This window comes from Oncorhynchus tshawytscha, linkage group LG10 (assembly GCF_018296145.1).
Source record: "Oncorhynchus tshawytscha isolate Ot180627B linkage group LG10, Otsh_v2.0, whole genome shotgun sequence".
Classification (NCBI taxonomy): Eukaryota; Metazoa; Chordata; class Actinopteri; order Salmoniformes; family Salmonidae; genus Oncorhynchus; species Oncorhynchus tshawytscha.
The window spans coordinates 47634182-47659800 of record NC_056438.1 but is presented as its reverse complement, the minus strand read 5'-3'; the positions used below and the strand labels follow the sequence as shown (position 1 = coordinate 47659800).

General features: G+C 43.2%; 1 protein-coding gene across 1 annotated transcript; it reads right to left on the bottom strand.

The window, feature by feature from the left end:
* Positions 1 to 789: 789 nt before the first annotated feature.
* On the bottom strand, positions 790 to 25617 carry lrrcc1 (leucine rich repeat and coiled-coil centrosomal protein 1). The gene is given in 21 exon segments (XM_042328633.1): positions 790 to 1987; positions 2221 to 2356; positions 2709 to 2846; positions 3156 to 3364; positions 8895 to 9038; positions 9040 to 9074; positions 10756 to 10930; positions 14890 to 15075; positions 15498 to 15699; positions 17942 to 18081; positions 18256 to 18460; positions 18649 to 18797; positions 19525 to 19678; positions 19917 to 20128; positions 20813 to 21034; positions 21746 to 21912; positions 23957 to 24124; positions 24324 to 24389; positions 24507 to 24712; positions 24807 to 24853; positions 25435 to 25617. Coding segments are annotated over 20 exon segments (3069 nt in total). The 5' UTR covers positions 24851 to 24853; positions 25435 to 25617; the 3' UTR covers positions 790 to 1876.
* Positions 25618 to 25619: the final 2 nt, after the last annotated feature.

Here is a 25619-nt window from a genome sequence, read left to right as displayed (position 1 = left end):
GCACGTGACATGCTGGTAGAAATGAGGTAAAAAGGATTTAAGTTTGCCTGCATTAAAGTCTCCTGCCACTAGGAGCGGCACTTCTGGATAAGCAATTTCTTGTATGCTTATGGCCTTATACAGCTCGTTGAGTGCGGTCTTAGTGCCAGCATCGGTTTGTGGTGGTAAATAGATGGCTACGAATAATATAGATGAGAACTCTCTTGGTAGATAGTGTGGTCTACAGCTTATCACAAGGTACTCTACCTTACCTCAGGCAAGCGACTCCTTTAATATTAGACATTGCGCACCAGCTGATATTGACAAATACACCCCCCCCCCCGCCTTGCCAGACGTAGCTTCTCTTTCCTGCCGATGCATGGAAAATCATGGCAGCTCTATATTATCCGTGTCGTCGTTCAGCCACAACTTGATGAAACATAAGATCCTCGTTTTTAATGTCCTGTTGGCAGGATAGTCTTTATCGTATATATCATCCATTTTGTTTTCCAATGATTGCACGTTGAAGGGCACTGAGCTAACCTGCAACAGTCACTTCCTAGAGTAGCTCAAACACATGCAATGTTTCCAAAAACTCCTCCATGTACCAAGACGGCGACACGCTGAAATGACACTTCCCGATCAAATGTGCCGCTGAGCATTCTCATAGAAAACAATGGGGTGACTTCATCGATGGCTTTGTCTTATTTTTTACAGTCTTTATAAAAATGATATTTGTATCTCTGCCCCATCTGCTCCCCCCAGGCCCCCATCACAGCCCAAAACTTTTTCTAAGACTTGACAACGAAAGCGGAATAAAACTGCTTTTATTTAGAATGATAAAAATATACACGTATTTGATAACTTAGTTCAAATATTTACACAACATGTAAATGTATTACATTTCAAACTAGTGCCCTAGATGGCGTAGTTATTCCTGATGTTGTATTCCTCCTTAACTCAATTTCTCCCCACCGATTTCGGACAACTTCCGGATGCTGTTCAGCCATGGAATAACAACAGACTGATGCACTGAACACGGTGTGCAACATCTGGATGTTATTAGAAAAAAGTCTGGGAAATGTTTTGTTTTATTAAGACAGTACAGATATTTTCCCTTTTTGGGGGGGCTGGCCCACCAATCGAGTTAAGGAGGAAACCAACACCTTTGCATCCTGAATGGAGGATGCTTTATGTATAAGCCAGTCGCGGGGGGACAGGTGTCTATAGATGGGTTAGCTGACAACATCACGAAAACGATGCGTACGCTTCAATGGGATAGAAGTCGGAGTTGTGATTCTGGATGGCCAGATAGCTACCAACAATGACAAGAAACTGCCACGAGGGGAATTGTAAGTGACTCTTTTCAGCTAGTCTTGTTCTTGATACCATTTCTTGTTTTGAGGTGTTTTGACTGATGCTAATGGATCAAATTCGTTAGCTTAACCAACAACTGTAACAATGGTTGAGAGACAACAAATGCTCATTGTGCAAATGTATTTATGTTTTCAATAAACATTGGAGATTAACTATAGTTGACATGTTGTCAACAATCTAAGCCAACCCCGTCTGTTTTGCCTCACAGTTGTGCACACGTCGGTTTTGTTGCTAAACAACCAACTTGTCTATATCCGTCTGGGCACAAAGTCTGACGCAGATGACAAACGACATAAAATGAAATAGTGCCCTCTGGCGGCCGGTTGGGCTAATTTCAAACTTACTGGCCTAACCACAACAAGTCCAAAACCACCCCTAAAAACGTTTGACTGTCAGAACAACTTAACATTCACGTTTTGCAAATAATTCACATCAACAAATGCTGTCACCTCATCCGTGTAACGTCCAAGTAGAAACACAGGTGACTCTATAGGTGGATGATATACACCATCAGCTGTACTTAGAAGTCTTTCAATACGCTGGTGAGACGTCTCATCTTCTCCTCCATTGTTTTCTTCTCAGTTTCAGTCTCCTCCAGGAGCTGACGCATCTCCTCCTCCACCTGAAATACCTGAGTCAATAACACACACATTCCACTATTAAACAAACCCCAATAACGAATGCATTATACACCTGAGTAAAAACACACACGGTCATACATCTGAGACATTTGCATAAATAATGCATTAGGAGATGTGCAAGGAATTTCAAGTTACGTGCATGGATCTCAAGTTAACATTCATTCCTTAGTATGCGTCTGAGCAGGTCAGTGTAGTGACTGTGGTAACCATTACTGTAAGCTACCTTCTGATTAGACTGTTCAATCCGTTTCTGCTTGTCATTGGCCAGCCGTAGGAGCTCGGTCTGATGGGATGCCTGTAGCGACTCCAGCTGTCGCCGGAATGCATCGTCCATACTGTGTAGCTTCTCTACCACCGCTCTGGAGGGGAAACCACAAGCACAGATACACTGTCGTCATTACTTTGACCTGGACCACCGTTGCAGGCTGGCAGCTCTTCGACCCAATGTCTTATATTCTCATCTCTTCTATGATTCCGGTGGCTCAGTTGGTCATTGGAGCTCGGTGTTTGCAACACTGGACTTCTGTTTCTTTCCCTCATACATTCATTTCATTATATGTGGCCCATATGTATCTATGTATTTACCATAGGTCTCTTGGGATAAAAGCATCTGCTAATGACCATATTATAATCATATTACTACTAATCCACGGCTGGATTCGATAGGAAGCCCAATACGTTCTCCTATTGAAGTTGTGTTAGTCAGCGTACTTGTGCGCCTGTGAGGCCTTGTCTCTCTCCTCCAGCAGCAGGCTCTCTTTAGAGTCGAAGCCCTCCTTCATGCGTTTCACCTGGCTCTCCAGCCGGGTCAGCAGGTCAGCCTTGTCCTGCCACTTCTTATTGGACACACTGCAGGGGAGAACATAGAAGTAGTAAACATGAAGTATGTATGAAGGAATGTAGTGGGGACAATGTGCATACATTAAAATAATTGAGGATGGTGACACAGGGTGTCAGACATATTGGATTGTGGGTCCCCAGAATGATGTTGTGATGGGTAAAATCCCAATTTGAGATCCACATCTGTACAAAATGTTTCACTCAAATCTCCCATTTACATCAATGCATGATTTATGGAAATGTATGAGTAACATGTGGAGCTCAAGTTTATTCAGTGCAGTGTGCTGTGCGAGTGTATTGGTGCGTGTCGTGAGCTACCTGAAGGCGGCCTTGACCTCGTCCAGCTCCATCTCCTTGTCCTCCAGCTGTTGCTTGAGCTGCTCCTTGCGGAGACTGAGCTGCTGCACCGTGTCTCCCAGGTCCTGCGATGTGGCTGACGACTCCTCCAGCTGCTGCTGCAGGCGCCGCTGGGCCTGCAGGCTCTCCTCGCGCTGCCTCCGGCCCTGCTCGTCACGCTCTTGTAGGCCCTGAGGGAGAGAGAGGGAGGGTGGAGAGAGAGAGAGAGAGAGAGAAAGTGAAAGAGTGCTGACAGAGAGAAATGCCAATAGCTCTGAAATCAAGTGCACCTCAAGTACTTGACGTATGTATTTGACCAAGGTCTGATTTTTACTTTCTATAAGCAACCCTTATGGAGGAGAGACTTTAAAAACAGAGTAACAGGTTTGATTTTTACCATGTCCTAGAAACACCTCATATTCGAAAGATATGGCATGAAATAATCTCAACCTGTGTACTGTTACATCACACATATTCATTCGCAAAGTTGTCAAATGTTTCCCAAATGACACCAGTTAAAGTTCAATAACACCAGTGTATATATACACAGAATGGGTCTGAGCCAAATAGACTACATTAGTTCTGGGGAGTCATTGTTTCAGAATGAGGGGTGCTGTAGTTCTGCTGGTGTTTTTCTGTTTGTCTGGGGCATGGGCTCAGGGAGAGAGCGCAGGGGTCAGAGAGAATTACATCACTCAACGGGGCCTAGGTGACGGGGGAGAGAGTCGGGAAGGTGACGCTGAACAATCAACCTGACATCTGGACTGAGCTGAAGGAGCTAAGGGACATGGTGGTGGCACAGAGAGTGGAGCTGGGGAACATGCAGGCCAGACTGACAGCCAGTGAGAGCCATGTGGATGAACTGAATGGAGAAGTGGTGGATCACAGAGTAGAGCTGAGTGTCACTAAGAATGAGGTGCAGTTCCACGAAAACAAGGTGGAAAAACTGGAGACCAGGAACGTAGGTAAAGTGATGTACAATCAACAACACTGTGACGTGTTGAATTCTAGTCAACTATCCCATTAAAAGATTGTATAGTGTCTGTTTGAAACAAGAACAATTACTCTCAGATGGACAAAAAGGTATGTCCATCAAAGGTAAGTTGCTTTTTCTAAGCATTAAATTTGCTGTCTGCAGTATTTTCCAGTATCATAAAATGAATTGTAGCTTTCAACCTTTTCAGTGCCATGTTGCAAGTCATACAGAGTTGATCATCATAACTTATTTATACTTATCTGTACAAAATATCATTGGTTAGACTTGATTATGTACACCTGGGGCAATGAACATTCAGGAGAATGGACATTTGCAAAATGGTCTGATAGAAATGTATTGCGTAGATCAAACATGACTGTCAGATTGGTATAGTAGAATGTGTGTGCTCTTATTCATTCTATTTCCATCTTCAACATGCAGTTTCAGACACAGCCCGCCATTAGCTGAAGGCGGCCAATGCAATAGTTTCAGAAAAGGAGTCACTTCCTGAGATCTGTATTCAAATCGTAAAAATGAAGCAGTTGCTTTCTCAGATCTGTATTCAAATAGTTGAAAAAAAGTAGTCCTTTTTTGGGGATCTGTATTCAAATAGTTGTAGTCGCCTCCAAAGTAACTATTTGTCTCCACAGAAAAATAGCTACTTTCCACAAAGCATAGTTAAAACTATAGTTATATCCTGTCTGCTATGAGAGTGCTTTGTCCCTGCTTTTCCTCTGATGCAGGTGTCTTCACTGCACCATTGAGAGGAGTCTACTACTTCAGAACCAGTGCACATTTTCTTGTTCAAGAATGACCTGTGTATAATGAGAGTACATCCGTATAATAGTCACAGAGGCAGGGAGAATGTATCTAATGTAGTGACTCTAGAGCTGGAAGAGGGAGACTTGGTCTAAGCACACCTTTCCAGTGGCCACAGTCTCAATAATGATATCAATAATTACAGCATATTCAGTGGTTTCCTACTCTTCCCATTGCGAGGGGAACACTACAAATGCTTATCATATATTGAGCCAAAATTATATCAAGGCATTTACTGAACAATATTGCTATCATTTACTGTCAGGTTTCCATTTGATTGATAAACATGTCCTTGCTGTGAATTATATGTCTGTAATTATGTACAGTTGAAGTCGGAAGTTTACATACACTTAGGTTGGAGTCATTAAAACTCCTTTTTCAACTACTCCACAAATTTCTTGTTAATAAACTATAGTTTTGGCAAGTCGGTTAGGACATCTACTTTGTGCATGACATAAGTAATTTTCCCAACAATTGTTTACAGACAGATTATTTCACTGTATCACAATTCCAGTGGGTCAAAAGTTTACATACACTAAGCTGACTGTCCCTTTAAACAGCTTGGAAAATTCCAGAAAATGATATCATGGCTTTAGAAGCTTCTGATAGGGTAATTGACATCATTTGAGTCCATTGGAGGTGTACCTGTGGATGTATTTCAAGGCCTACCTTCAAACTCAGTGCCCCTTTGCTTGACATCATGGGAAAATCAAAAGAAATCAGCCAAGACCTCAGAAAAAGATTTGTCTAGTTCATCCTGCGACCTGTACGCTCTCATTGGCTGGCCCTCGCTTCATACTCGTCGCCAAACCCACTGGCTCTAGGTCATCTACAAGACCCTGCTAGGTAAAGTCCCCCCTTATCTCAGCTCTCTGGTCACCATAGCAGCACCCACCTTTAGCACACGCTCCAGCAGGTATATCTCTCTGGTCACCCCCAAAACCAATTCTTCCTTTGGCCGCCTTATTTTTCTACTGTATTATTGACTATATGTTTGTTTTACTCCATGTGTAACTCTGTGTTGTTGTATGTGTCGAACTGCTTTGCTTTATCTTGGCCAGGTCGCAATTATAAAATGATAACTTTTTCTCAACTGGCCTACCTGGTTAAATAAATAAAAAATCCTTGGGAGCAATTTCCAACGCCTGAAGGTACCACGTTCATCTGTACAAACAATAGTACGCAAGTATAAACACCATGGGACCACGCAGCCGTCATACCGCTCAGGAAGGAGATGCCTTCTGTCTCCTAGAGATGAACGTACTTTGGTGCGAATAGTGCAAATCAATCCCAGAACAACAGCAAAGGACCTTGTGAAGATGCTGGAGGAAACAGGTACAAAAGTATCTATATCCACAGTAAAACGAGTCCTATATCGACATAACCTGAAAGGCCGCTCAGCAAGGAAGAAGCCACTGCTCCAAAACCGCCATAAAAAAAGCCAGACTACGGTTTGCAACTGTACACAAAGATGGTACTTTTTGGAGAAATGTCCTCTGGTCTGATGAAACAAAAATATAACTGTTTGGCCAGAATGACCATGGTTATGTTTGGAGGGAAAAAGGGGGAGGCTTGCAAGTCGAAGAACACTATCCCAACCGTGAAGCATGGGGGTGGCAGCATCATGTTGTGGGGGTGCTTTGCTGCAGGAGGGACTGGTGCACTTCACAAAATAGATGGCATGATGAGGATGGAAAATTATGTGGATATATTGAAGCAACATCAAGACATCAGTCAGGAAGTTTAAGCTTGGTCGCAAATGGGTCTTCCAAATGGACAATGACCCCAAGCATACTTCCAAAGTTGTGGCAAAATGGCTTAAAGACAACAAAGTCAAGGTATTGGAGTGGCCATCACAAAGCCCTGACCTCAATCATATAGAACATTTGTGGACAGAACTGAAAAAGCGTGTGCAAGCAAGGAGGCCAACAAACCTGACTCTGTCAGGAGGAATGGGCCAAAATTCACCCAACTTATTGCGGGAAGCTTGTGGAAGGCTACCCGAAACATTTGACCCAAGTTAAACAATTTTAAAGGCAATGCTACCAAATACTAATTGAGTGTATGTAAACTTCTGACCCACTAGGAATGTGATGAAAGAAATAAAAGCTGAAATAAATACTTCTCGCGACTATTATTCTGAAATTTCACATTCTTAAAATAAAGAGGTGTTCCTAACTGACCTAAGACAGGGAATTGTTGCTAGAATTAAATGTCTGAGTTTGAATGTATTTGGAATGTATCGGAGTTCGAATGTATTTGACTAAGGTATATGTAAACTTCCGACTTCAACTGTACATCTGATGGGTGGTATTCAGTAGAGGGAAATTGGGGGTTGGGAGATTTGACCTTCCCTTAATGATAAGGATATACTGTCCTTACTCCTGCTCCTAGTATAGCCATTTAGCCCGGGCCTACAATGTCACGGCTAAATGTATCATGTGCTCCAAGCCTACCACCTGCTAACTTGACCCCATACCTACAAAGCTGGTCAAGGAACGTCTCCCAACCAACAGTCACCATTATAAAACACATCTATCCAGGTGGGGATAGTTCCTGAGTCTTTTAAAAAGGGCAATCTTCAATTGGTACATCCATTTTTCATACTTTAAAATTAATGATAAACAACATGACCAAAAGTATGTGGACACCTGCTCGTCAAACATCTCATTCCAAAATCATGGGCATTAATGTAAAGTTGGTTCCCCCTTTGCTACTATAAACAGCCTCCACTCTTCTGGGAAGCCTTGTCCACATACTTTTGGTGATGTAGTGTACATATTAATTGACTCAGAAGAACTTATAAATGTCTCATACGCTTAGTTAAACGTTTGTACCCAATCAGAACCCAAAATATAAAGCTTGTTTTACGCCATTGTTTTCTAAACAACGTAACTGTAAACAAAACACTGTATAGCCTCAAAACATGGTTAAAACAACTTTTATCTCATGGATGTTCAGTCCTTGCAGTCTATGAATTTGAAAGTGGTTACATTTCTCCAGCACAATCCCTCAGCAGTTGACCAAAACAGTGCTGGGGTGACCCTCTTATTTGTACTGCAGATTGCCCCTTTAAATTGGCTGTAATTAAACCGGACCTTGATCCAGATGAACCTTAACAGTGTAGACTGTAGCCCACCAGCTCACATCCTTTTAAAATTCAAAACAGTATCTTTAAAACCCTCCAATACGGTTTTAACCCATGTCCCAGCACTGTGACTGCACTGGTCGAGGTAGTAAACGACACCATTGGGTTTTTTAAATGACTTGAGTACAACATGGGTTATTACGTGTCAATGCAGCATTGATAATCTCATGGTGCGTTCCATTATTGCCTGCTGATGCGCCATCAACCGTGGACGACCATCCCGTTGTACCTTCAGACTATGCTCAGCACTCTGTTCTGCCACCTCAGGTCTCTTGGCCCTCCCGCTCAGCCCAGTCCAAGCTCTTCTCTGTCCTGGCAGGGGCCCATCTTCTGAAAACATCTGAAACCCTACCTCTTCAAAGAGTATATAAAAATACTCCTCCTCACATTGACCCCCTTCAAAAAAATACAGTGCCAGTCCAAGCTCTTCTCTGTCCTGGCAGGGGCCCATCTTCTGAAAACATCTGAAACCCTACCTCTTCAAAGAGTATATAAAAATACTCCTCCTCACATTGACCCCCTTCAAAAAAATACAGTGCTCAAAAAAATAAAGGGAACACTTAACACAATGTAACTCCAAGTCAAGGCCTCTCTCATCTTTTTAGGTAGGAGAACTTGCACAATTGGTGGCTGACTAAATACTTTTTTGCCCCACTGTATATATAAAATATATACACACTGGTAAGAGGTTGGGTAGGTTTAGGCACCCAGAACATTCACACCTGGCCCAATGGGCAATCAACAAGTGGTTGTCTGGCCTTGGAAGTGTTTTGAGTACCTCTTTGAGTTTGCGAATGGTCTCTGTCTGGTCATCGATGACCTTGACTTTGATCCTCAGGGCATCGTTGTCTCGCTCGTTCTGTTTCTTCTGACTCTCCAGTTCAGCAGCCAACACCTCAATCCTCGCCTGGCCTTGAAGTGTTTTCCAGACGACCCCTGTCCTGGGACAGAGACGCTCCTATGTGTGTGGTTTTTTTTTTTGGGGGGGGGGTCAAACATAGGGGAAAACACAAGACGAGTGTCAATAAAGGTCACTCAAGAGAAAATGTTGAATTCAGTATTTATTGACCTGGTGGAGCTAGACGGCAGCCCAACACATTTAAATGAATGGAAGAGGATAGCAACTACAAAAAAAGTGAACTACAACCAGTTAGCCTAGATTTGAGATTGAAATCACTGTAAAGGGTACACTACATGACCAAAAGTATGTGAACAAATGCTCGTCAAACAATCAACCATGACCATTAATAAGGAGTTGCTGCTATAACAGTCTCCACTATTCTGGGAAGGCTTTCCACTAGATGTTGGAACATTGCTGCAGGGACTTGCTTCCATTCAGCCACAAGAGCATCAGTGATGTCAGGCACTGACGTTGGGCGATAAGGCCTGGCTCGCAGTCTGCGTTCCAAATCGTGTTCGATGGGGTTCAGGTCAGGGCTCTGCGCAGGCCAGTCAAGTTCTTCCACACCGATCTCGACAAACCATTTATGTATGGACCTCGCTTTGTGCACGGGGGCATTGACATGCTGAAACAGGAAAGGGCCTTCCCCAAACTGTTGCCACAAACTTGGAAGCACAGAATCGTCTAGAATGTCATTGTATGCTATAGCGTTAAGATTTCCCTTCATTGGAACCATAAAGAAAACCCAGCCCAGACCATTATTCCTCCTCCAAACTGCACAGTTGGCACTATGCAGTCGTGGCACTATGCAGTCGGGCAGGTAGTGCTCTCCTGGCAGCCGCCTACACCCAGATTTGTCCGTCGGACTGCCAGATGGTAAAGCACTGCTCCAGAGTCCAATTGCGGTGAGCTTTACACCATTCCAGTTGACGCTTGGCATTGCGCATCGTAATCTTAGACTTGTGTGTGGCTGATCGGCATTGGAAACCCATTTCATGAAGCTCCCGACGTTATTTCCAGAGACAGTTTGGAACTAGGTAGTGAGTGTTGCAAGCGAGGACAGAAGATTTTTACGCGCTACCCGCTTCAGCACTCCGCGGTCCCGTTCTGTGAGCTTGTCTGGCCTACCACTCCGCATCTAAGCCGTCTAAGACATTTCCACTTCACAAAAACAGCACTTCCAGTTGACTGGAAATTTTACGAACTGACTTGTTGGAAAGGTGGCATCCTATGACGGTGCCACGTTGAAGGTCGCTAAGCTCTTCAGTAAGGCCATTCTACTGCCAATGTTTGTCTATGGAGATTGCATGGCTGTGTGCTCAATTTTTTTATTTGATTTTTTGCAACAGGTGTGGCTGAAATAGCCAAATCTAATTTGAAGCGGTGTCCACATACGTTTTATATATAGTGTACCATAGAAATATAATTACCACTATAAATGGGGTGTTTCGAGCACTGAATGGTGATTGGCTGAAAGCCGTGGTATTTACCACAGGTATGACAAAACATTTCTTTGTACTCTAATTATGTTTGTAACCATTTTATAATAGCAATAAAGCACCCTCAGCGTTGTGTGGTGTATGGCCAGTACACCACGACTAAGAGCTGTATCCAGGCACTCTGTGTTGCATAAGAATAACCCTTAGCCATGGTATTTTGGCCTTATACCACACCCCCTCGTGCCTTATTTCTTTAATAATAGTAACTAAGTAATTCTATTTACAAGGTGTTAGCATACCTTGTTGAGCCAGCTCCTGTCCCCAGATCCTCCTCTCAGCTCTGAGGCCGTCTATAACGGACTCCTGGGCGGTGAGCTGGGACAGCAGCCTGGCCTTGTCCTTCTTCACCAGCTCCAGCTGCAGTTGCAGACGCCTGTCCTCCTCCGCCCCCGCCTCCAGAGACCGCACGCGGCCCTGACGGGACACAGACACCACGGAAACAATCAACCCCTACCCCCTTATCTTAATCCATTCACACTACCTTAAAGGCACTTCCCGTAGTCTTAAACTCCAGGTACTAGGGCTGGGAATTGCCAGGGACTTCACGATAAGATATTATCACGATACCTAGGTGCCGATATGATATGTATTGTGATTCTCACGATTCTATTATGTATTGCGATTCGATACTGCGATTTTATGTTCCAAACATATTGCTCACTATATGTCTGCTGCAGAGAGATAAGAGCGAGCATGAGAAAATGAGTTTTGATCAATCATGGAAATAAAAGCTATAAGATGAAAAATATTGGCGTTTGGGGGCAGGTCAGCTGACTAGCTAGCTATAGATACACACACACTACCAGTCAAAAGTTTAGACAACTCCTCATTCAAGGGTTTTTCTTTATTTTTAGTATGTTTTTCATTGTAGAATAATAGTGTAGACATCAAAACTATGAAATAACATATGGAAAAATGTAGTAGCCAAAAGTGTTTAAAAAACAATCAAAATATATATAATAATTAAGGTTCTTCAAAATAGCTACACTTGATGACAGCTTTGCACAGCATTCTCTCAACCAGCTTCATGAGGAATGCTTTTCCAACAGTCTTGAAGGAGCTTCCACATATGCTGAGCACTTGTTGACTGTTTTTCCTTAATTCTGCGGTCCAACTCATCCCAAACCATGTCAATTGGGTTGAGGTCGGGTGATTGTGGAGGCCAGGTCATCTGATGCAGAACTCCATCACTCTCCTTGGTCAAATAGCCCTTACACAGCTTGGAGGTGTGTTTTGGGCCATTGTCCTGTTGAAAAACAAATGATAGTCCCACTAAGCCCAAACCAGATGAGATGGCGTATCGCTGCAGAATGCTGTGGTAGCCATGCTGGTTAAATATGCCTTGAATTCTAAATAAATCACAGACGGGGTGACCAGCAATGCACCCCCACACCTCCTCCTCCATGCTTCAGTGGGAACCACACATGCGGAGATCATCTGTTCAGCGTCTCACAAAGACACGGCGATTGGAACCAAAAATCTCAAATTTGGACTCATCAGACCAAAGGATAGATTTCCACCAGTCTAATGTCCATTGCTCATGTTTCTTGGCCCAAGCAAGTCTTCTTCTTATTGGTGTCCTTTAGTAGTGGTTTCTTTGCAGCAATTTGACCATGAAAGCCTGATTCACAGTCTCCTCTGAACAGTTGATGCTGAGATGTCTGTTACTTGAACTCTGTGAATAATTTATTTGGGCTGTAATTTCTGAGGCTGAACCTATCCTCTGCAGCAGATGTAACTCTGGGTCTTCCTTTCCTGTGGCGGTCCTCATGAGAGCCAATTTCGTCATAGCGCTTGATAGTTTTTGCGACTGCACTTGAAACTTTCAAAGTTCTTGAATTTTCCAGACTGACTGACTTTCATGTCGAAAAATAATGATGGACTGTCGTTTCTCTTTGCTTATTTGAGCTGTTCTTGACATAATATGGACTTGGTATTTTACCAAATAGGGCTATCTTCTGTATACCACCCCTGCCCTTGTCACAACACAACAGAATTTATCAAAAGGATTAAGGAAAGAAATTCCACAAATTAACAAAGCTCACCTGTTAATTGAAATGCATTCAAGGTGACTACCTCATGAAGCTTGTTGAGAGAATTCCAAGAGTGTTCAAAGCTGTCATCAAGGCAAAAGGTGGCTACTTTGAAGAATCTCAAATATATTTAGATTTGTTTTAACACTTTTTTGGTTACTACATCATTCCATATGTGTTATTTCAGTTTTGATGTCTATTATTCTACAATGTATAAAACAGTAAAAATAAAGAAAAACCCTGGAATGAGTAGTTGTCCAAACTTTTGACTGGTATTGTACGTTATTAATATTTAATTCAGTTATTTAAATTATGATCCCCAGCCTATTGCAGCAGGCGATTTGGAAACACAAGCACTTCTTATTGCGAAATTGCCTCACAACTCGAATAAATTAGTCTTAATTTGAACTAAGCAAGCTGCTAAATCGTTCAGTTTATTATTTTAGAATGTATAAAATAGCAAAAATAAAGAAAAACCCTTGAATGAGGAAGTGTCCAAACTTTAGACTGGTACTATATATATATATATATATATATCCATCCATCCATCCATCCATCCATCCATCCATCCATCCATCCATCCATACATACATCCATCCATACATACATACATACATACAGTGGGGAGAACAAGTATTTGATACACTGCTGATTTTGCAGGTTTTCCTACTTACAAAGCATGTAGAGGTCTGTCATTTTTATCATAGGTACACTTCAACTGTGAGAGACGGAATCTAAAACAAAAATCCAGAAAATCACATTGTATGATTTTTAAGTAAATCATTTGCATTTTATTGCATGACATAAGTATTTGATACATCAGAAAAGCAGAACTTAATATTTGGTACAGAAACCTTTGTTTGCAATTACAGAGATCATACGTTTCCTGTAGTTCTTGACCAGGTTTGCACACACTGCAGCAGGGATTTTGGCCCAATCCTCCATACAGACCTTCTCCAGATCCTTCAGGTTTCGGGGCTGTCACTGTGCAATACGGACTTTCAGCTCCTTCCAAAAGATTTTCTATTGGGTTCAGGTCTGGAGACTGGCTAGGCCACTCCAGGACCTTGAGATGCTTCTTATGGAGCCACTCCTTAGTTGCCCTGGCTGTGTGTTTCGGGTCGTTGTCATGCTGGAAGACCCAGCCACAACCCATCTTCAATGCTCTTACTATGGGAAGGAGGTTGTTGGCCAAGATCTCGCGATACATGGCCCCATCCATCCTCCCCTCAATACGGTGCAGTCGTCCTGTCCCCTTTGCAGAAAAACATCCCCAAAGAATGTTTCCACCTCCATGCTTCACGGTTGGGATGGTGTTCTTGGGGTTGTACTCATCCTTCTTCTTCCTCCAAACACGGCGAGTGGAGTTTAGACCAAAAAGCTCTATTTTTGTCTCATCAGACCACATGACCTTCTCCCATTCCTCCTCTGGATCCTCCAGATGGTCATTGGCAAACTTCAGACGGGCCTGGACATGCCCTGGCTTGAGCAGGGGGACCTTGCTTGTGCTGCAGGATTTTAATCCATGACGGCGTAGTGTGTTACTAATGGTTTTCTTTGAGACTGTGGTCCCAGCTCTCTTCAGGTCATTGACCAGGTCGTGCCGTGTAGTTCTGGGCTGATCCCTCACCTTCCTCATGATCATTGATGCCCCACGAGGTGAGATCTTGCATGGAGCCCCAGACTGAGGGTGATTGACCGTCATCTTGAACTTCTTCCATTTTCTAATAATTGCACCAACAGTTGTTGCCTTCTCATCAAGCTGCTTGCCTATTGCCCTGTAGCCCATCCCAGCCTTGTGCAGGTCTACAATTTTACCCTGATGTCCTTACACAGCCTTCTGGCCTTGGCCTTTGTGGAGAGGTTAGAGTCTGTTTGATGGAGTGTGTGGACAGGTATCTTTTATACAGGTAACGAGTTCAAACAGGTGCAGTTAATACAGGTAATGAGTGGAGAACAGGATGGCTTCTTAAAGAAAAACGAACAGGTCTGTGAGAGCCGGAATTCTTACTGGTTGGTAGGTGATCAAATACTTGTCATGCAATAAAATCTAAATTAATTACTTAAAAATCATACGTGATTTTCTGGATTTTTGTTTTAGATTCCATCTCTCACAGTTGATGTGTACCTGTGATAAAAATTACAGCCCTCTACATGCTTTGTAAGTAGGAAAACCTGCAAAATCAGCAGTGTATCAAATACTTGTTCTCCCCACTGTATATAAATAATTTTTACAAATTGACTCTTTGATTCAAAGTATTGATATAATATTGTCCAAAATAATATTGCGAAATGTAGCTATAAGCAACATGCTGAAGAGCCCCGGTCATGGTGTTGTACCTTGAGCTCCGTGACGGCGTCTCGCTTGGATTTGCTGAGCTCTGTGATGCGGCTCTTCTGCTCCTTGACCATGGCGGTGAGCTCCTGCACCAGACCCCCTGCCTGTCTCTCTCTCTGTTGGGTCTGAGACAGGGCAGCCTTCACCTCCGACAGCTCAGCACTCAGCCGGGTACAGCCCTGCTCCACCTACGTACAGAGGACACAGGCAGAAACCTTGTTAGTTGTTCCTATCAAAAAGTTTCATATTCATCTAATCATCAATTTCATGAGTCAAAGGCTCTCTTTAGTCCTATTGTCTTAATTCATCATTTTTATGAAAGTCTACTACTGTGCATTCCCTGTTTGTGTCAATCTTACCAGCAATATGTTTTCTTCTACCTCATTTAGTAGAAGGTCAAAGCTAGAGAACTGAGTTAGCGATGTAGGGGACATTTAATACCTAATGAACCAAAGTGTCAACGTTACCACAATACACACACACACATACACTACATAAGTATCTAGAACAGGTCCAAATGTGTCCTTGTTTCAGCTGTCTTTTTATGCTACTGGAAGTTAAATAACAAATAAACGGTTTTATTTGATGTTCTCTAGTTCAGTGTTCAGACCTCAGTGAAGCGAGCAGCCTCGATGGTGAGGGCCATACGGAACTCGTCCTCCAGGGCAGTGTACTGCTGTGAGGCCTGGGCCAATCTGTCCTCCAACCCAGCCCTGCTCTGGGCGTGTCTCTGCTCTACAACAGCCACCTCCTTGGCCACCACCTCCTGGAACTCCGCCCCGCCTGGCACCAGCCGACCCTCCAGCTCCTTCCTGTGAAACAGGATGACACTGTTAAGACTCTCACTGACTGACTGACTGACTAAATTAACGAGATCTGGGTCAGGTTCAATAGGGAGAAAACATTGTGAAACTGAGTGAAATGGTGAAGAAATGCTAATTTTCCATTGTGTGCCCTAATGATGGCACCGTACTGCAAAAAAAAGTGCTGTAGTCTCAGAAGTTTACCATAGCCAAATACATTTAAACTCAATTTTTCACAATTCCTGACATTTAATCCTAGTAAGAATTCCCTGTCTTAGGTCAGTTAGGATCACCACTTTGTTTAAGAATGTGAAATGTCAGAATAATAGTAGCAAGAATGATTTATTTCAGCTTTTATTTCTTTCATCACATTCCCAGTGGGTCAGAAGTTTACATACACTCAATTACTATTTGGTAGCATTGCCTTTAAATGGTTTACCTTGGGTCAAAAGTTTTAGGAAGCCTTCCACAAGCTTCCCACAATAAGTTGGGTGAATTTTGGCCCATTCCTCCTGACAGAGCTGGTGTAACTGAGTCAGGTTTGTAGGCCTCCTTGCTCGCACATGCTTTTTCAGTTATGCCCAAAAATGTTCTATAGGGCTGAGGTGAGGGCTTTGTGATGGCCACTCCAATACCTTGACTTTGTTGTCCTTAAGCCATTTTGCCACAACTCTGGAAGTATGCTTGGGGTCATTGTCCATTTGGAAGACCCATTTGCGACCAAGCTTTGACTGATGTCTTGAGATGTTGCCTCAATATATCCACAAAATTGTCCTCCATATGATGCCATCTATTTTGTGAAGTGCACCAGTCCCTCCTGCAGCAAAGCACCCCCACAACATGATGCTGCCACCTCCGTGCTTCACAGTTGGGATAGTGTTCGTCGGCTTGCAAGCCTCCCCCTTTTTCCCTCCAAACATAACGATGGTCATTATGGCCGAACAGTTCTATTTCTCCAAAAAGTACAATCTTTGTCCCCATGTGCAGATGCAAACCGTAGTCTGGCTTTTTTTAATGGCGGTTTTGGAGCAGTGGCTTCTTGCTGAGCGGCCTTTCAGGTTATGTCGATATAGCACTCGTTTTACTGTGAATATAGATACTTTTGTACCGGTTTCCTCCAGCATCTTCACAAGATCCTTTGCTGTTGTTCTGAGATTTGCACTTTTTGCACCAAAGTACGTTCATCTCTAGGAGACAGAACGCGTCTCCTTCCTGAGCGGTATGACGGCTGTGTGGTCCCATGGTGTTTATACTTGCGTACTATTGTTTGTACAGATGAACACGGTATCTTCAGGCATTTGGAAATTGCTCCCAAGGATGAGCCAAAGTTCTGGAGGTCTACAATTTTTTTCTGAGGTCTTGCCTGATTTCTTTTGATTTTCCTATTATGTCAAGCAAAGAGGCACTGGGTTTGAAGGTAGGCCTTGAAATATATCCACAGGTTCACCTCCAATTGACTCAAATGATGTCAATTAGCCCATCAGAAGCTTCTAAAGCCATGACATAATTTTCTGGAATTTTCCGAGCTGTTTAAAGACACAGTCAACTTACTATATGTAAACTTCTGACCCACTGGAATTGTGATACAGTGAATTAAGTTAAATAATCTGTCTGTAAACAATTGTTGGAAAAATTACTTGTGTCATGCACAAAGTAGATGTCCTAACCGACTTGCCAAAACTATAGTTTGTTAACAAGAAATTTGTGGAGTGGTTGAAAAACAAGTTAATGGCCTCCCGGGTGGTGCAGTGGTTAAGCGCCAGCTGCAGCTCCAGCTGTGCCATCAGAGTCCCTGGGTTCACGCCCAGGCTCTGTCGTAACCGGCCGCGAGGTCCGTGGGGCGACGCACAATTGGCCTAGCGTCGCCCGGGTTAGGGAGGGCTTGGTCGGTAGGGGTGTCCTTGTCTCATTGTGCACCAGCGACTCCTGTGGCGGGCCGGGCGCAGTGTGCGCTAACCAAGGTGGCCAGGTGCACGGTGTTTCCTCTGACACATTGGTGCGGCTGGCTTCCGGGCTGGATGCGCGCTGTGTTAAGAAGCAGTGCGGCTTGGTTGGGTTGTGTATCGGAGGACGCATGACTTTCAACCTTTGTCTCTCCCGAGCCCGTACGGGAGTTGTAGCGATGAGACAAGATAGTAGCTACTACAACAATTGGATACCACGAAATTGGGGAGAAAAAGGGGTAAAATAAAAATTTAAAAAACAAGTTAATGAACCCTAAGTGTATGTAAACTTACGACTTCAACTGTACCTGTGCACTTGTTCCCTGGAAGCCAGCAGTTCATGGAGCTGCCGTAGCTTGTCTTTATGCTGTCGGAGCGAAGCTCGCTGGATCTCAAGTTCTCTCATCAGGGCCGATGCCTTGTTCTCCAGCTCCTGGCTCCTCTTCATCTGAAAGGTCATCGAAAGGTCACACCCTACTCAGTACGGGTAATATTACTATGTTGCAGCACAAGGGCTTGGAATTTTTCCTGACCACGTTGCAACGTTTAATCCCAGTGCTACCTATGGAAGCTCTACTATATCCATGAAGTATGAAGGGTTATGAGGCAACAGTAGCTCTACCTCCTCAGCCTGCCGGCGTGCCTTCCGTGCTTCACTATGGGACGTGCTGTCCTCCAGGCTGCGCAGCGCCCTCTTGTGTTGCTCCTCCCGCTGCAGGACCTGCTCCAGCTGCAGCGCGGAGCTCTGACACCTCTCATCCAGCTCCTCCACGCGAGCCTGCAGACCAGAGCGCTCCGAACGCTCCTTCAACAACAGCTCCTTCAGTCTGGGAGGTGGAAAGAGACAGGGGAGTTGAGACACAAGGTCCGACTTTAGCTTGTATTAAAAACCTACAGGAAGCATGAGATAACGGAAGTGTGTGTGGGAATTTAGCAGAGATTTTAACTTTTTGTGACAAGAGCATAAGGAATTTCTGTGTTTGTGTATGTACTGTATACAGTAAACTACTCTAACCTGTCGGTGGTGTGCAGGGCCATGCTCTGCAGGTCTTTCTCCTGGCTGGCCTGGGTCTGCAAGGTCTTCATCTGCTCAGTCAGCTTCCTCACAGCCTGCTCAGCCTTCCACCGCCTCTCTCTCTCCTGATCACGCTCCTCCACGATCGCCTAGGGAGGCACGCAAACACACACACACAAAGTTCATTGTGGCGCACTAATTATGCACGCACTTTCATAGTATCAGTAGTAGTTTACAAAATCACTAAGTTGATATATTCAATTAGACAGGGAATCTATGCATGACATGACAGCCGAACTAGTTAAGTTCAACAATGATATGTACAGCAGTGGTGTAGAGGACGTTAAACGCACGTTAACGCTGTTTACACACTTTTTGTTGTTACTGTACGAACATGATCCTTCCTTTTTGCGGAAAAATGCTTTAAAGCAGGGATCATCAACTAGATTCAGCCGCGGGACCATTTTTTGCTTGAGCGGACGTTCGGGGGCCGGAACATGATTACAAATTATTTGTAGACTGCAAATTGATTGCAACAATCCAAAAACAGATATAACGTTTGACTAAAACACAATCATTTCAAACCTTGCTTACATTTGTTAAAGATCAAGTGTCTCTACTACACACGGAAATACTTGGAAACAGATTTCTTAAATTAACATCACTTGGAGATGATTTCCTGGTGTTTTTAACAGTCTTTTATGTCCAAGAATAAAATCGAATAAAAATACTCCCCAAAAATGTTGCTTAGAAAACAGAAGTATACGGAGCATTACTTTACTCACCGCGAACGGTGATCAGCCTTTTTCCCCCCAAACACTACATCACTGATGTACACGAATACTGCATATGAGAACTGTGGTCTGTGGTCCGTACCCTATAAGTCTCCTCCACTGCTTGTTTGGTGCTGCTGGGGGTCTTCCTGACTGGTCCTATTGAGTCGGCACCCCCAAAGGCCTGATGGACGCCTGACTTCCTCCCAGGGACAACTGAACACTTTGAACTTTTCCCTTTGCTTCTCTCTTGATCACTACACATAAAAAGTCAAAGCAAAGCAGTCTCTTTATAGGTTTCAGAATGAGTATGAAAATGTGTCAACTGTGAATGATTAGGTTCACTAAAACAAAACGACTCGAACTGAGCGGGTATGATAAGAATCTGATGAAGCATAACCACAGTGTCAATGTCACTGCGTCATGTGTGGAGATCATGACAGGTGTGAAATTGTCAAATAAGAAACTTGCCAGCAGAGAGGCAGTGTCTGTTACCTGTCTGGTTGTTTGGCCTTGGTGGGCTGCTTGATGGTCCTCTTCACTGCAGGACTGTTGCTACTCCTGTGCCGAGTTGGGATTCTGGAGCGACGCCCCCGGTTCTCCTTCCCGCTATCACACTCACTCTCTGACGTGTTGTCTATGTCCCTCTTGGGCCTCCGTACCTTCACAAAGGGGGTGGAGCTGCTGGAGACCTCCCCTGCAGGAGTCTAGCGACCAAGTTAGGAGCTTCATCAGTGATGCAGGTGGATAAACCATATGCATTACTATTACACTACTTTGTAGTATACAACTCAAATACTCTACAGTGTAGAGAGCACTACACCACTGTATAGTACTACAATAAAACTGAGCCATAATTTCATTACATGCGTGATGTGATATACACTGAGTGTACAAAACATTAAGAACACCTTCCTAATATTGCGTTGCACCTCCTTTTACCTCAATTCGTTGGGGCATGGACTCTACAAGGTGTCGAAAGTGTTCCACAGGAATGCTGACCCATGTTGACTACAATGCTTCCCACAGTTGTGTAAAGCTGGCTGAATATCCTTTGGGTGGTTGACCATTCTTGATACACACGGGGAACTGTTGAGTGTGAAAACCCAGCAGCTTTGCAGTTCTTGACACACTCAATCCGGGGCGCCTGGCACCTACTACCATACCCCAATCAAAAGGCACTTCAATCTTTTGTCACCTTCATCTACACTGATAGATTTGAATTTAACAGGTGACATCAATAAGGGATCATAGCTTTCATCTGGATTCACCTGGTCAGTCTGTCATGTTTTGTACACTCAGTGTATGTGAATGTTTATACAGCAACAGTCTTCACACAGGTGCCGATCAGCATCAGTCAGACGTCTTTAGACCGTTCCATCCAGTCTCACCTGTTGGAACAGCCGGGACACCTGGTGCTCCAGTTTCTGGATACGCTGTTCATTGTTTGGGTCTGCTGCTGTACTATAGCTGCCCGCTGTAGCCCAACCTGGCTGTGGAACCTGGGGCCGTCTGACTGGATCTGGGGCCCCCACTGGGCCCCCTGCCCGCTGGCGGAACTGCTTCAGCACCTCGTCAATATGGGAAGTGGTGGAAGAGCCATCAACCCTAGCCTGTGGGGATATCTTATGTTGAGATATTAGTTCTACAACATTCAATAGGTGTAATATGTAATAATACACCCAGAGAAACATGCCATGTGCCAGATAAGAGAAAAACAGTTCAAAGTGACCCAAAGTGGTGACACTTAAACTACTTCAAATTACAAAAAGCATTCATATACACTGCTTATAAATTACTTGTTAATTTAGCAATTTTATAACTCATTTATTGCAATCCTCCTATTTTTTCCATGGGGCATAGAGAAACAATTGCAGTTTAACAGCTAATTTCATGCAATACTACACATTTTGAAAAAAGGAAAGGTTTGCAGTTTTTAATATGATATCTGAGTGAGAGTGACTAACAAAATCAATGGGGCCCCCTGGTCGGTAATTAGACCATGGTTACTACAACTTTAGATAGCTGGACGCGAGAGTAACTTACCCCTCCCAAAAATGTTAGCTGGCATGGGCTAATTGAGTGACTGTCAGTAACTGACATAACAAGAGAAAAACTGCTGATGCACAACCAAATTATTATTATTATTTTTTTAAATTCACCTTCTGGAAAAAAATGGATCCGGGGAAATTGATCCACGGGCCTACAAAAGGGGTTGCCCATCACTGACAGAGGGTGAAAAAACACACATCAGTTTTAAGATGTGGTACAACCCTTTTGGCATACATTATATAGAATATCATTTGGTTGTGATTAATGTTTACCAGTTCGTTGGCACTGGTGTCTGAGGGGAGCAAGAAGTCCACGTAATTCTCCAGGCCGGGGATGTCGATGGGGCTGTCCTCCCCCAGAGGAGCAGGGTTCCCCAGCCGGTCCACCCCATCCAGGCTGGAGACCTGGGGTAAGGACTGGAGCACCATCTCTCTGTAACCTGCAGCAGGGAACACAGGAGTCATTGAGTTTGAATATGCCAAATAGATGTCCAAAATACTTACTTTACATGACCTACAGTGCTTTCAGAAAGTATTCATACCCCTCGACTTATTCCACATTTTTGTTGTTTTTCAGACTGAATTTCTCTCACCCATCTACACACAGTACCCCTTAAGGACAAAGCGAAAACATGTTTAAAAAAAAAACATTTTTGCAAATGTATTAAAAATGAAATATTTAATTTACATAAGTATTTACACCCAAGTCAAAACTTTGTAGAAGCACCTTCGACAGTGATTACAGCTGTGAGTCTCTGAAAAGTCTAAGACCTTTTCACACCTGGATGTACAATATTTGACAATTATTATTTTTACAATTCTTCAAGCTGTCAAGTTGAATGTTGATCATTGGAGGACAACAATTTTCAAGTCTTGCCATAGATTTAAGTAAAAACTGTAACTAGGCCACTCAGGAATATTCAATGTCGTGTTGGTAAGCAACTCCAGTGTATATTTGGCATTGTGTTTTAGGTTGTTTTCCTGCTGAAAAGGTGAATTTGTCTCCTAGTGTCTGTTGGAAAGCAGACTGAACCAGGTTTTCCACTAAGATTTTGCCTGTGCTTATAGCTGTATTCGGTTTCTTTTTATCATAAAAAAAAATCCCTAGTCCTTGTCGATGACAAGCATACCCATAACATGATGTTGCCACCACCATGCTAGAAAGTATGAAGAGTGGTACTCAGTGATGTGTTGGATTTTCCCCAAACATAGCACTTTGTATTTAGGACAAAAAACTTGTCACATATTACTTTAGTTTCTTGTTGACAAAAGGATGGATGTTCTGGAACATTTGTATTCTGTATAGGCTTCTTTCTTTTCACTTGGTCATTTTAGGTTAGTATTTGTGGAGTAACTACAATGCTGTTGATCCATCCTCAGTTCTCATATCACAACCATTAAAAAGGGATATTTCAGGATTTTGGCTATTATATTTTTAGGTCTCTGTGTCCAGTATAAAGGAGGTTGAAGGTAGTTTCGCGAGCCAACACTAACTAGCATTAGCGCAATGACTGGATGTCTATAGGTATCTGCTAGCATCCCAAAGTATCCCTTTAAACTCTGTAACCGTTTTAAAATCACCATCTGCCTCATGGTGAAATCCCTGAGCAGTTTCCTTAGTCTCCAGCAAGTGAGTACAGGAAGGATGCCTGTATCTTTGTAGTGACTGGGTGTATTGATACACCATCCAAAGCCTAATAACTTCACCATGTTCAAAGGGATATTCAGCGCCTGCTTTTTTCCCTTCTTAATCATCTACTAATCCGGTGCCCTTCTTTGCGAGGCATTGGGAAAACCTCTGGTCTTTTTGTTTGAAACTGTTCTTGAAATTCACTGCTAGATTGAGGAACCTTTCAGATAATTGTATGCGTGGGGTACAGAGATGGGGTAGTCGTTTAAAAAAATCATGTTAACCACTATTATCAAACAGGGAATGAGTCAATGCAATTTATTATGCATTTTGTGAAGCACATTTTTACTCTTATTTAGGCTTGCAATAACAAAGGGGATTGAATACTTATTCGCTCAACACAAAAACAGCACACTAAGCACAAGCAGCATAGTGGGGGACAAGCTAAAAAGTATGCTACCCAGCGTGCCCAACTGGACCCGTCCTGAGCACACTTGACTTATTGACTCAAGACATTTCAGCTTTCCATTTAAAAAATAAATAAATGAAAAAATGAATTGACAAAATTACACTTTGACATTATGTTGTATTGAGCATAGTTCAGTGACATACAATCTCAATTTAATAAATGTTAAAATGCAGGCTGTAACACAACAAAATGTAGAAAATGTAAAAGGGTGTGAGTATTTTCTGAAGGCCCTGTATCTCTGGCTAAATCTCAAGAAACTGCAATTTTTGGTTTTTCATGGACATACTTTTGCATTTTCACTCAGAATGGAGGTTTAGTATGGCTACCCAGGAATTGTGTAGCTCAAATAGCACTGCAACATCACTCAATTTTCATCACCACTCACCTGGTAAGCTGCAGAGTGAATTGCCTGCTCCCTCCACGCTTAGGGTGACATCACTCAGATTCTCCAGTCCCAGCATGCACTGCAGCAGCTGGTTGATGCTGTCCAAGCGGTTGCTATGGAGATGGAGGTGTCTCAATTTGTACTCTGCCCCGTGAAGGTACAGCAAACCTGGGTATTACAACCAATGAGTATCACCCTCATGTGATAGTAAATGTACATTTTTGTTACGGAAAACTTGGCCATGTGTGATCGTCATGAGCAGGGATGGGCAACTCTAGTTCTCTGGGACAGTGTTGCCCATCCCTGTTCATGAATGTTGTAGTCAGTAGGCTGCACACTGTGCATGTAAGTGTAAACTGAAGCTTACCTGTGAGGTCACTTATCTGATTATAGGCCAGGTTTAATCGTATCAGGTTAACAAGTCCATTCAGTCCTGAAAAGGAGAAATTAACATCTTACACGCAAAAGCGGCAGGGTGGCCCAATTCCGAATGTTTGTGACAAAAATAAAAACTAACTGAACAACACTTTTCTGTTTGACCAGGGCTCACCTTCGACCTTAGTGATCAAGTTGCAGGACAAGTTCAAGGTTCTCAGTGAGGCTAGAGAGTTGAGGCCCTCGATGCGAGAGATATGATTGGACGACAGATCCAAGTGTCGGAGATGCCAAGCAGTGGTCAAGCCCTCTACTTTCAGAATACGGTTACAATGCAGATTCAGGGATGTGACATTGGCACTCAATGGGACCTCCAGCAAACTACACAGAGGGTGACATGATGAGAGAATTCCATGGATTATTTCATACAGAAGTTCCAGGTGAAGATTTTACTGGAAGATGAAGGTGTGATTACCTTGATATGCTCTTATCTATCAGACACAGCTCTCCATCCGCCATCGCCTAGAAAATCACAAATAAATAGCTACAGTTTCATTCATGCACAATTTCAGTGGTTACATTTCTACAGCCACATCCTTCAGTTGACCAAACAAATGGTGTTGAAATGGCTAAATGGGGCTTCATGACTGTGCACTTAAGGTATGTATCCAACGTTAAATGTGCTAGTAGCAACGTTACCTAGCTACTGCACTGTTCTAGCATAGATGTCTTATTGTTAAGACTGTGGTTCTATTGTAGCTAAACGTTAGCTTGCCAGTTTATGGTTAAGACGTTAGCTACTAACGTTATCATATAATAAGGATTTTCTAGATAGCTAATGGATAGCTAATGTAGCCCGGCAACTTACCAACAACCTCTTCTGAATATTGGACATAAAGACATGTGTAACATAATGAAATAAAATAAAAGTGTTCAAAACTATAAAACTAACGTTAGCTAGCTAACGTACTGTAGCAAAGCTAACAACAAATCGACATACTACATAGAAACGAGCAAACCTCCCTCGACCCACGACAACATTAACCACTAACGAAACATAGCTAAATGTGTACCATGTGTACTATCCTCATCCCAATACTAACCCCCAGTGCAATGTGACTTGTAGAAGTTGTTCAGCATCTGTTGTTGTTGTTTTGCCGCCGCTCCACTTGAACTGGCCGCCTGTATCATCGACTTCCGTCAATATTCAGTCGCATTACTGGTCAAGCACTGCAGGTGGCGGTAATGCGCAGGCCGTCCTTGTGCACAGGTCTTCTTCCTTGATGAG